Genomic DNA, 13,895 nt, shown 5'->3' on the forward strand with positions numbered 1-13,895 from the left:
GCTGAACATACTGCCCAACAGAATGTGCTTCACTTCATGACTGCTTCACAGCCTACATTAACTGGATCCTTCCTACTAACACCAGCTTTTGTGCAGGTAGGGATCCTCCCTACAACAAATCTGTAAACCCCCTGAACTCAACTTTTGCTAGTCCTTGTTCTCCACCAACCTATCCCCTTCCCTGATCCCACTCCAGCACTACATATGCCTTCTGTTTCACTATTGCATCCACTAATCTTTTCACCTTCTCTATGTCTCTCGTTGCCCCTTGCCCTTTTCTATTCCACTTACTCTGCATCTAGCAGCCTTATCCTGTCCCCCACTATGTCTCTGCACACTGTCACCAGTAGCACAACGCCTTCCTCCACCCCTACCCAGCTATACCTCCCACTCCCTGCCCATGACCCCTCCTTCTCCACACCACCCACCTCAGATTATTCATGTCAGATGCAGCTGCAATCCACATCAGGTGCACAGTGGCCAGAGACAGTGGTGATGTGTGAGTTATGCTTCTGTGGATGTGTGTGTGTGTGTGTGTGTGTTTCCTGTTTCTGACAAAGGTCTTTTGGCAGAAATCTTAGTCTTTTCAATGTGACTATCTGTGACTCGGCGTCTGTTTCTTGTGATGACTATCAATCTATCCTTTCCATAACACTGTTGTTGCTCCATCCAGGACTTGTCACTGTTTACTTTCTTTGTTTTTGTTATAAAAGATCAATGTGATATTCCCAAGAGAGGTGCTTGCCTAGCATTTATGCCAAGGAAAGCAAATGTACCTTTTATTCCTCTACCATCATCAGACACAACACCCCATTGTACCCCTCTTGTTAGAGGTTTAGTTGAAAGTATTTTACATTTGTTTTTACTAAGATGTAGGCTTGGAAGATTACTTCCAAAATAATCCTTCAAAAATTACTTTTTCCAAAAACATCATGACGTGTAACCACTGATACAATAACAAGTCATGAAACACTTTAATAATACAGCTTCAAACATGCTAGTCATTAATTCCGAAGAAATGTGCAAGTGAGTAAAATATGCAAGTGAGCAACGATGGTTCTAAAGGACAAAGTTTTTCCAAATTTTTTTTCTATCGAAAAGTTTTCATTGCACATAAGAATTGATAAAGAAAACATGTGGTATACACTTTTAGAGGTTTTTGTAGAGAGCTCACAGAATTCAACTGGCTGTCTGGATGGAGCATGAATGACTATGCAACAAGCACATTTGTTTCCTTTCAGCACAGTGATAACATCTATTTATAGGTTTTGAAAACTTTATGTAATTCAGCCTATCTGTTACAAATTGGAGGTACTTCCCATTTTCAGAGTTAAAATCCCCTAAGTATTTATGTTACAAAATTATCCTCAGTATAAGTATCCCTCAAAGCACTCATTCACCTCAGCATCAGCACACATTATCACAACTGAACTTAATGACTTTTCAACAACAGTGCAATAACCAATTGCTTCTAATTTAAATACTGAAAAGAATATAATCTTGTGATCTCGCAAGTTTTCTTGGTGTTATTGATTAATGGTGTGGTTTCAGGTGTATAGCCAAATTGTTGTTTCCATTTTATGCACAACATTTTTAGGATCAACTCACATTTTCTTCAGGTACTGTGAGCTGTCATGACTTCTTAACTTCAACTGAACTGTGAAGCATTGTTGGTGTTGCTCCACTACTTACAGCTAAGTTTGACTTCCAGCACTCATTACACTATGCTCAAATGTGTTTGAGAAGTGTGTAAGACTCTGACCACACAGTTTTTCAGCTTTTCCAGCTCAGGAGGATGAGATGGCTGGCAAGATATCAACAAACTGAGTGTCATGCCGCAATACTTGTTCAAAATCAAAACTCCATCACCATTAAAAAAGTTTCTTCAGGCATCTTCAATTCTTTAGTCTCCTTAATTAAACTGTTGCATAAACTTGATGTTTGTATCACAATATTGATTTTGTTATACATCATTTCATGGTTATATTTAAGGCAGTGTTTGGTGATCGCAGATTTATTTGGTAGTTTTAGTTAGGGGTGTTGCTGATGATCCTTGCACCCATTGATCCTATAAGTAAAGTTGAGGGAAAAATGATATGTCTTTTCAGTGAGTCATATTTACTATGTCATATTATAAAAAGTCCCCAAAACTGAACAGCTGTGTCACTATTATGATATGGGATTCCTAAAATACACAAGGAAGGCAGTTTACTAAGACCCATAGTTACTGATATTGGTGTACCTAAATGCCATCTGTTGAAATAACTAAAACAGACTCTCAGAGAATGTGTGGGGAGGTGTGAAGACTACATTCATAACCCACTTGAGCTGTGCACTGTCCAGTCAACTCTGGTCCCAAGATGCACATATGGCCTCCATCTTTATGAGACACTCAACTTCTGAATCTTCAAAAATAATTGCAAAAAAGCTTGACAGTTACTTCACTGAACCTTTTATAGCTCTTTGAAGATATTGTACTATAATCAGCCATGGTCAAACGAGTGTGTTCCTACTGATACATGGACAACACCTTTGTAGTGTAGACACACGGAGTTAAAAAGCTTTAAGTGTTTGTGGAACGTTTAAACTCTATCTATCCTAATACAAAATTTACAATGGAAGGAGGGGCCATTACCTTTCCTTGAAGTGATACTTCAGAGAAGAACAGATAGATCCCTGGGTCAGACAGTGTATAGAAAATTGGAGCACACTAATATCTACTTCTACACTCTGAGCCATCAAAATCCACAAAAAAATGATGTCATGGTAAAAACAGTGTTCCATAGAGCTCAAATGCCATCATATCATCAGAGCCTCACCAAATAATTACAATGTCTATGAATTTTGTTCCAGTGGAATATGTGTTCAGATCAAGCCCTTAGATAGGAATTGAGACTAAGAAAGATAATCCACAAGCACTTTTCTGCTTTATGCTGGCACAATCTCCAGAAAGATTGGTAGACTATTATTGAAACATGGCATTCAGTGTAATTTACCCGCATCAACAAAGATAAAAAAGTCTTATTTGCTACATTAAAGATGATCTATGTCTCCAAAAGCAATGTGTATACCACATTCCCTGTGAATGTGGCATGTCTAACTTGGGGAAGAATATTAGAATAACTGAGGAGAGGTGCAAGGAACCAATGACATAACTGGCTAAAAAAACGAAGCAAATCATCTCTCTCTGAACAAAGTTTTCAACACAATCATGATATGAAATTTGATGAGATCAGCAGTGTGGTGCAAATACCAAGTTTCTGGGACAGATTTACTAATGAGTCTATGAAATAAAGATGGTGATGAACCTAATAAATCATGAACATGGGGTTAAATTTAAACAACTTTTGAGGTCCAGCACTAAGATTATTGAATCTCACTCGCCTTCTCATCCACTAGACCTGTAAAGCACTGAGAGAATATGCAGTTCATGGAATAGGAATCTAAGATCTAGAAAACAAATGAGCATCAAAAGGCATGGAGTCCTGGCACCAAATAAGCATAGGACTTACAGTACCCATAGAAGACAATTGGATCACTTGTTCAAATATTTTGCATAAAATGAAGTCATGAGCACAGTTCACACCCAGGGCACACCACTGCTTAGCATTCTTGGCAATACAAGAACATCTTTCAATCAAAATTTCTTTGACACCAACTTTAAACTTCACTTATCTTTTACAGTAACAAAAAGATATCCACCTCAGCCCCTTTATTCCCATTGGCTCTTCACGTTTCCTGCCATTAGTTAAAGGAACAAATTCCTTAGCAGCATATTCTGAGCTTCCTAAGGCCAGATACCACTCCAGCTTGTCATCCACCATAAATTGTCGCATCATGAAAAAGAATTTTTTTTTTTTTTCTTTCCCTTAGCAGTTTCTCATAATTGCTCACTGCAAAAGTGAGGATGATTTCATCAAAAGGATCCAACTTATTTGCTTCCCCATCCTGCCCAATCCCAAATTTTCCTTCATCTCTAATGACTTCCTTGTCAGCGAGATACTAAACCCACTTGTCCTTCCTTCTACCTTACTTTGTCATGCACATATCCTTCCTTCTAACTTGCTTAGTGACCTACATAACTTCCGGTAGACAGAAAATCTATCTTCTGTTTCATTTGTTTCCAGCAAATTCACTGTTACATTTGCAGTATTGTTACACTCTGTTTTTGTTTTCTCTTGCTCTCTAATACAATCTGGTTTTCTGTTGTTGTTGTGGTCTTCAGTCCAGAGACTGATTTGATGCAGCTTTCCAGGCTACTCTATCCTGTGCGAGCTTCTTCATCTCCCAGTACCTACTGCAACCTACATCCTTCTGAATCTGTTTAGTGCAATCATCTCTTGGTCTCCCTCAATGATTTTTTACCCTCCACACTGCCCTCCAATACTAAACTGGTGATCCCATGATGCCTCAGAATATGTCCTACCAATCAATCCCTTCTTCTAGTCAAGTTGTGCCACAAACTCCTCTTCTCCCCAATTCTATTCAATACCTCCTCATTAGTTATGTGATCTACCTATTCAATCTTCAGCATTCTTCTGTAGCACCACATTTCGAAAGCTTCTATTCTCTTTTTGCCTAAACTATTTATCATCCATGTTTCACTTCCATACATGGCTACACTCCATGCAAATACTTTCAGAAAAGAATTCCTGACACTTAAATCTATACTCGATGTTAACAAATTTCTCTTCTTCAGAAACGTTTTCCTTGCCATTTCCAGTCTACATTTTATATCCTCTATACTTCGACCATCATCAGTTATTTTGCTCCCCAAATAGCAAAACTCATTTACTACTTTAATCATCTCATTTCCTAATCTAATACCCTCAGCATCACCCAATTTAATTTGACTACATTCCATTATCCCTGTTTTGCTTTTGTTGATGTTCATCTTATATCCTCCTTTCAAGACACTATCCACTCCATTCAACTGTTCTTCCAAGTCCTTTACTGTCTGACAGAATTACAATGTCATCAGCGAACCTCAAAGTTTTTATTTCTTCTCCATGGATATTAATACCTACTCCAAATTTTTCTTTTGTTTCCTTCACTGCTTGCTCAATATACAGACTGAATAACATCGGGGAGAGGCTACAACCCTGTCTCACTCCCTTCCCAACCACTGCTTCCCTTTCATGCCCCTTGACTCTTATAACTGCCATCTGGTTTCTGTACAAATTGTAAATAGCATTTCGCTCCCTGTACTTTACCCCTGCCACCTTCAGAAATTGAAAGAGTATTCCAGTCAACATTGTCAAAAGCTTCCTCTAAGTCTACAAATGCTAGAAACTTAGGTTTGCCTTTCCTTAATCTTTCTTCTATGATAAGTTGTAGGGTCAGTATTGCCTCGCGTGTTCCAACATTTCTATGGAATCCAAACTGATCTTCCCCACGGTTGGCTTCTAAAAATTTTTCCATTCTTCTGTAAGGAATTCGTGTTAGTATTTTGCAGCTGTGGCTTATTAAACTGATAGTTCAGTAATTTTCACATCTGTCAACACCTGCTTTCTTTGGGATTGAAATTATTATTTTCTTCTTGAAGAGTGAGGGTATTTCGCCTGCCTCATACATCTTGCTCACCAGATGGTAGACTTTTGTCAGAGCTGGCTCTCCCAAGGATATCAGTAGTTCCAATGGAATGTTGTCTACTCCCAGGGCCTTGCTTCGACTTAGGTCTTTCAGTGTTCTGTCAAACTCCTCAAGCAGTATCATATCTCCCATTTCATCTTCACCTACATCCTCTTCCATTTCCATAATATTGTCCTCAAGAACATCAGCCTTGTATAATCCCACTATATACTCATTCCACCTTTCTGCTTCCCCTTATTTGATTAGAACTGGGTTTCCATCTGAGCTCTTGATATTCATACAAGTGATTCTCTTTTCTCCAAAGGTCTCTTTAATTTTCCTGTAGGCAGTATCTATCTTACCCCTACTGATATGTGCCTCTACATCCTTACATTTGTCTTCTAGCCATCCCTGCTTAGCAATTTTGCACTATCTGTCAATCTCATTTTTGAGATATTTGTATTCCTTTTTGCCTGCTTCATTTACAGCATTTTTATATTTTCTCCTTTTATCAATTAAATTCAATATCTCTTCTGTTACCCAAGGATTTCTATTAGCCCTCGTCTTTTTACCTACTTGATCCTCTGCTGCCTTCACTATTTCATCTCTCGAAGCTACCCATTCTTCTTCTACGGTATTTCTTCCCCCATTCTTATCAATTGTTCCCTAATGCTATCCCTGAAACTCTCTACAATCTCTGGTTCTGTCAGTTTATCCAGATCCCATCTCCTGAAATTCCCCCCTTTTGGTAGTTTCTTCAGTTTTAATCTACAGTTCATAACCAATAGATCGTGGTCAGAGTCCACGTCTGCGCCTGGAAATGTCTTACAATTTAAAACCTGGTTCCTAAATCTCTGTCTTTCCATTATATAATCTATCTGAAACCTTTCAGTATCTCCAGGCCTCTTCCATGTATACAACCTTCTTTTATGATTCTTGAACCAAGTGTTAGCTATGATTAAGTTATGCTCTGTGCAAAATTCTACCAGGCGGCTTCCTCTTTCATTATTTTATACAAGAGGATGCCATCATCATTTAACCATGCAGTTGGTTTTCTGTATCACTGTAAAATATATTTAGATCAGGAAACATCAGCTATCATAAACAATTAAGAATTGAATAAAAATAGTCTAGACCACATAAAATATTTTATTTTAAAAAATGGTGACCAGTTTAATCAGTGGCTGATCATCCTCAGGCCATCACAAATTCTGTAAAGGGAGTAACATGAAAGTTGTTAGAGAACATGTGAAAATAAACACAACAGTAAAAACACCATATAACTACAATAGAAGCGAAGGAAGAGATACCCTTTCTGACTTCTGGAATTGGTGGCATGGAGCACTATAGCTGAGACATTGTAAGAAGATTGCTGACAGGTTGCAGCTTTTCTGCCAGCTTTCAGCCGCATGTGAAAACAGTAGCTGTCGGCAGAGCTGTGACAACACTGAGACATTTACAAAATCATGTAACTTTATTGGTTGATATACAACCACAATCAAATGCACGTAGCCAACTGCAATTCTCAGGCATCAACGTCTGTCAACTCAATTGTAACTGCTCTAAGCTGTGAAAAGCATCTGCTGCATGACATGCAGTTGCTGTGGTATAAATAGCTAGAGCTCTGTCCACTGCCTCCAGCATTATATTAGCAATAGCCAGAGGCCATCAAATATGATTAATTTTATTCATATTTGACAGCCACTGGCTATCATGCTGGGCAGACTTCTCACCATTTACGCAGTGGCAACTTCATGTCATGCAACAGCTGCTCTTCACACCAGCCTAGAGCTGTTATTGCTACATGCCACCAACCCCAGCAGTCAGAAAAGGTATCTGTCCTTTCACTTATGTCATTGTTATAGTCTTTTACTGTTGTGTTTATCTTTATTTATCTTCTAATAACTTACATATTACTCCATTTAGCAATGGTCTGAGGTTTATTAGTCACTGTTCGAAACTGGCCATAAATAAAATATTTTATGCAATCTATGTTGTTTTTATTATATTTTTAAATGTATTTAGGTCACAATTTATTTTTTCCATCAAACATAGCTTTTAATGTACTTTTTCCTTTGTGCTTTCTCAACATTTGGTACAAAATAAGTGCTGTAAATGATGACACTTCATTTACTAACCTTTCGGAAATTAATTAGAAAAGCCATGTTTATGAAAAGCTATGTTTATGAAAAGCTATGTTTATTAAATACTGACTGTTTCAATCATCACATGATCATCTTCAGACATTCAACCATATTGCTGGAAATGGCTGTGCATGGAACAGGAACTGCTGAACCAACTGCAGTTGACTATCGTCATTCAGCAGTTCCTGGTCTATGCACAGCCATTGCCCATCAATATGATTGAATATCTGAAGGTAATCATATGATTATCAAAACTGGTCACCTTTTAATAAACATGCCATGTGATCAAGACTGTTTTATAATTAACTTCAAATACACTCCTGGAAATGGAAAAAAGAACACATTGACACCGGTGTGTCAGACCCACCATACTTGCTCCGGACACTGCGAGAGGGCTGTACAAGCAATGATCACACGCACGGCACAGCGGACACATCAGGGACCGCGGTGTTGGCCGTCGAATGGCGCTAGCTGCGCAGCATTTGTGCACCGCCGCTGTCAGTGTCAGCCAGTTTGCCGTGGCATACGGAGCTCCATCGCAGTCTTTAACACTGGTAGCATGCCGCGACAGCGTGGACGTGAACCGTATGTGCAGTTGACGGACTTTGAGCGAGGGCGTATAGTGGGCATGCGGGAGGCCGGGTGGACGTCCCGCCGAATTGCTCAACACGTGGGGCGTGAGGTCTCCACAGTACATCGATGTTGTCGCCAGTGGTCGGCGGAAGGTGCACGTGCCCGTCGACCTGGGACCGGACCGCAGCGACGCACGGATGCACGCCAAGACCGTAGGATCCTACGCAGTGCCGTAGGGGACCGCACCGCCACTTCCCAGCAAATTAGGGACACTGTTGCTCCTGGGGTATCGGCGAGGACCATTCGCAACCGTCTCCATGAAGCTGGGCTACGGTCCCGCACACCGTTAGGCCGTCTTCCGCTCACGCCCCAACATCGTGCAGCCTGCCTCCAGTGGTGTCGCGACAGGCGTGAATGGAGGGACGAATGGAGACGTGTCGTCTTCAGCGATGAGAGTCGCTTCTGCCTTGGTGTCAATGATGGTCGTATGCGTGTTTGGTGCCGTGCAGGTGAGCGCCACAATCAGGACTGCATACGACCGAGGCACACAGGGCCAACACCCGGCATCATGGTGTGGGGAGCGATCTCCTACACTGGCCGTACACCACTGGTGATCGTCGAGGGGACACTGAATAGTGCACGGTACATCCAAACCGTCATCGAACCCATCGTTCTACCATTCCTAGACCGGCAAGGGAACTTGCTGTTCCAACAGGACAATGCACGTCCGCATGTATCCCGTGCCACCCAACGTGCTCTAGAAGGTGTAAGTCAACTACCCTGGCCAGCAAGATCTCCGGATCTGTCCCCCATTGAGCATGTTTGGGACTGGATGAAGCGTCGTCTCACGCGGTCTGCACGTCCAGCACGAACGCTGGTCCAACTGAGGCGCCAGGTGGAAATGGCATGGCAAGCCGTTCCACAGGACTACATCCAGCATCTCTACGATCGTCTCCATGGGAGAATAGCAGCCTGCATTGCTGCGAAAGGTGGATATACACTGTACTAGTGCCGACATTGTGCATACTCTGTTGCCTGTGTCTATGTGCCTGTGGTTCTGTCAGTGTGATCATGTGATGTATCTGACCCCAGGAATGTGTCAATAAAGTTTCCCCTTCCTGGGACAATGAATTCACGGTGTTCTTATTTCAGTTTCCAGGAGTGTATTACATTGTGACTGCTGACTTTCTCCAACAATGTTTTCAAAAAATATTTAATAATGTCTTTCTGTTTCTAGAATGATTGTGTTTTATTTCCTCTTCTAACAGTCTACCATTTATAAAACTAAGTTTTAATTGCTCACTTCATTTAGTCTTCTAAGCCTTAACAAAAACTTCATATTCTGAAACACTGTTAACAACAAATTGCAAACAATATCAGCTTCTTAATAGTTATAAGCTTCTTCAAACAATGATTTAGGAGATTATTAAAATTAGCATTAAACTTAATTGTTAACAATTCATTACCTGTTGAAAGTTGATTAGCATTTTCCACTGAAAAATTTAGTTCATAATTTCCACATGTCATGGGAAGTTCCTTGGCATACTCCCAGCTGAGCCTTTATCTGTGCATACTGTCATCTTTCTTTGTAAGGATTTTCAATAAAGCTCAATCCTTATGCACATAAAAGAGAGTTTCAGTTCTAAATTTCCATTTGCTGGATTTGTGCCATTAAATAGAGGTCCTCTATATTTTTGTAGTTCCTATTTCACCATTGTTAGTTTTATGCCCCACTGTACTTGCCTTCTTATGTGTTACTAATGCCACACTATAAAACCTCAGTCAGTTCACTGGGACTGAATCCATAAATTAAATTTTTGAAACACTTTGACAGTAAGCCCCACACATCATCAGAAAGAAAACTGTTTGACCAATGATATTACAAAGAAAAGCAGTACATATTAAAGTAAGTTGCTATTGCATATTTACCATCAAAACAATAAATACATATTTATTGTGGAAACCATAAGTTTTCTCATGAAATACTATAAATATTTCAATTAGAATTACATTAATCTCTTTTTCACTATATTAACTGTACAGAGAAGGCCTAATATCTTACAATGCCATTTTGCTCAACAGAAATTATATTATTTCATAAAGAAAAATCAGAACACACATACACAATAAATCTAAATATGTGCTTTCCTGGTTTCTGTACACACTATACTGATCAATATTATAAAGTTTCTGCGAGGAGGGAATATGTAAAACTAAATAAATTTCATAAATGAGCTGAACTCATTAATTAAGGATGTATTATGAAACACTTTCTATGACCAAAATAAATGCAATAAAAGCCTCATAACTGGGAATAAATTTCCAGTGAAATTATACATTGCATTAAAACCACTTTCAAAATTTAAGAGATTTTTGAAAAGAATGTCATAAATCTAATCAAGATTATCAATATACTCTCAAGTGTGATGTAATAAACATCATAAAACTATTTTTAGTATAGTCACAGCCATGGTGTTCGACCATATTTGGACAGTTTTTTAAGTGAATTTATTGTACACAATTTATTTACTTACCGATTCTCCCTTGTCACCCTTTTCACCTTTCTGTCCAGGGTAGCCCTACAAATCAGAAAACTTCAGGTCAAAGTTTGCTTGCATTCACAGATGTCCATAGGTATAGTTTTACTAACTATCTGGTGTTTCTCCTATGTCTCATTTGTAGAATTAAAATAGCCTCAATATCTTGGAGCTCTCACATACAGTATCAATCTAATTAACTCATTACATCACCGTGATAGCTTAAAAATAATGGTTTGGTTTTTAAAGCAAATAACAAATTAAAAGCGAGGAGACATTTAGTACTGCTTACATTTAAAGATGTGTTTAATCAAAGAAATTAAATGGGCAGACAGATGACACAAACAAAGATTGGTAAAAAATGATTCATAAACATTTAAGATTTAGGAAACACATGTAAATGTTAAAAAACAGAACTAATGTACATCTGACCCCAAAACCTATCATGTATCACTGACACAAATAAAACACACTTTGAACAATACAGTCATCACATGAAAATGCACACACAAACACAGAGACAAACTAAAACTGTTCGTAAGTTGCCAATCCAGTCATGGAAGTTGGGCTCTCAATGATGTTTTGATGGTGCTATGCCATTCAATTCCATTCAATTCAATTCAATTCAAGTTTTATTATCACATAACATGTCTTATACAATCAAAGATTGTGACATAGGTGACTTGTCAGTTTTACACTATATATAATAATACTAAAAATAGACAATAAACTAATAATATATATGGTGTAACATCTTCAGAGAGGTATTTTAATTATAATTATAATGCATTGTTGCCATTCATGAAATCTTCTACACTATAGTAACATTTATCTTTCAGATATTTTTCCATGTCTCTTTTGGTACCTTTTACATTTGGGTCATCCATATCTTTCCATATTTTATTTACAAATTTCATGCCCATACAGTACGGGGTTTTTTCATATGATTTTAAATGGTGGGTAGGTAACATGTAGCTCGTTCTATACCTAGTATCATATTGATGCAAGAAGAACTTGCCCTCAAAAAGTTGCGGGTTTCTTTTCGTGAAAGTGAGAGTTTCATAGATGTATATGCTTGGAATGCTCATTAGATCTAGTTTTCCAAATAAAGGTTTGCAATGTTGCTTTGGTTTTGCTCCCACCATTGCTCTGCTCGGATGATTCTTTTTGTAGTCTAAAAGCTCTTAAGTAAATTTGTTTTTTCAGACCCCCAGAAAATTATACTATACCTAATGACTGAAACAAAATATGCATTATATACAGTTTTTCTTACAGCTAAATCAGTGATACTATACAAAATATTCATAATATATACAAGGCTATTCAGTCGACCCAGTATGTTGTCCACATAGTGACTCCATAACAGGTTTTTATTGACTAACACGCCAAGGAATTTGACACAGTCTGCAGTCTCTAATTTTTCGTCCATATACCTTATTTCACTTATAGACTGTGCCGGTTTTGTGGTAAAATGAACAATTTCTGTTTTTGTAAAATTTAATGTCAAGTTATTGTTTTTGACCCATGCCTCCACTTCCCCAAGTGTTTGTTCAATATGATGAATTAGGTCTACCTCATTTTTACAAAAGGCTACAGCTGTTGAGTCATCTGCATAGAGGATAGTATCAGACTGGACCTGACATTGCATATCATTAATATAATACAGAAAAAGCAGTGGCCCTAATATTGAACCTTGTGGAACACCTAATTGAGTGTTTTTCCAGCCAGAGAGAAATTTCTTGCCATTGATGTTAATAAGTGCTCTTTGTTTTCTGTTTGCCAAGTATGATGACATCCAGCTAAGAGATTTGCCTTAAAAACCATAGCATGCCAATTTTTGGAGAAGCAGGTCATGATTTACTGTGTCAAAGGCTTTGGACAGGTCACAAAAGATGCCTGACACACACATTCTATCATCAAGACATCTGCTGACTTTTGTGATGAATTCATTTATTGTATGGATTGTGTTGCGGCCGTTTCTGAAACCATATTGATTGCCTAGGATAATGCTGTTAGATGAATTGTGATTTTCGATCTGTTCACATGCAGCTCTTTCAAATATTTTTGAGAAAATTGGTAACAGCGAGATTGGCCTATAGTTGCCCAATTCATCTTGTTTGCCTTTTTTATGTATGGGCCGAACTTTTGCATATTTTAATCGATCTGGGAAACATCTCTCATCAAAAGATTGGTTGATTATGAATGGATATGCAATACTGTGGCAGACTATTTTTATTCTTTCAGTGGGGACCTCATCCCACCCCACAGATTTTGAATTTTTTAGGGACATTATGATTTTGATGACATCTGAGATGGAAACATGAGAAAACTTAAAACATGGGCAATTGCTATCTGCCATATTGGGCTTTGTTTTTGGTGGTGAACAGTCACCAAGTTTGTTACAGTTTATGAAAAAGTCAGTGAATGATTCACAAATGGCACTGGGTTCTGTAACAGCTCTACCATTTATCACTATTTTAGAAGGACATTTTCTCTCTGCCTCACTGCCAACTTCGCTTCTTATAACAGACCAAACAGCTTTTGATTTGTTTTTTGCATTTGAAATGAAGTTATTATTCGCAGTACGCTTTGCTAGTTTAACTATTTTGTCAAATGTTTTTTTATATGTGCTTATATACTGAAGAAATTGAGGGCTTCGATTTACTTTTGCCTCCATATGCAGTTTCCTCTTAGTAGCACTAGACACTCTAATTCCTTTTGTTACCCAGGATCTACTTTTTTGGGACCTGGTCCTCAATGTTACAAAAGGGAAGCATTCATTGAATATACCCAAGAATTCAGTTAAAAAGTTACTGTAATTGTCACTTGTGGAAGTGTGTTTGCTGACTGTCCACTTGGTTTGGCTTAGTTTTTTGCAAAATACTTCCACATTTTCTTGACTGAAATTCCTACATCTTTTTGTTGTGCAGACTGAATTTTGCTTCGGTAGTGATACAAATAGTGCTTTATGGTCTGATACTCCTAAATCTAGAAGAAACTTTTCTTTTACATAATAATTATAACTACTTACAGTATTGTCAATACCTGTTGCAGAGGTTGCTGTAATTAT

General features: G+C 38.3%; 1 protein-coding gene across 1 annotated transcript in view; it reads right to left on the minus strand.

Annotated features, from left to right (window-relative positions):
- Positions 1–13,895, minus strand: part of LOC126092594 (collagen alpha chain CG42342-like) — a 614,083-nt gene that overhangs the window by 339,836 nt on the left and 260,352 nt on the right. The window contains exon 15 of the mRNA XM_049908319.1: positions 10,823–10,867. Coding sequence (XP_049764276.1) covers positions 10,823–10,867 — 45 coding nt within the window. The remainder of the gene's footprint in view (positions 1–10,822; positions 10,868–13,895) is intronic.

This window comes from Schistocerca cancellata, chromosome 1 (assembly GCF_023864275.1).
Source record: "Schistocerca cancellata isolate TAMUIC-IGC-003103 chromosome 1, iqSchCanc2.1, whole genome shotgun sequence".
NCBI classification, from domain to species: Eukaryota; Metazoa; Arthropoda; class Insecta; order Orthoptera; family Acrididae; genus Schistocerca; species Schistocerca cancellata.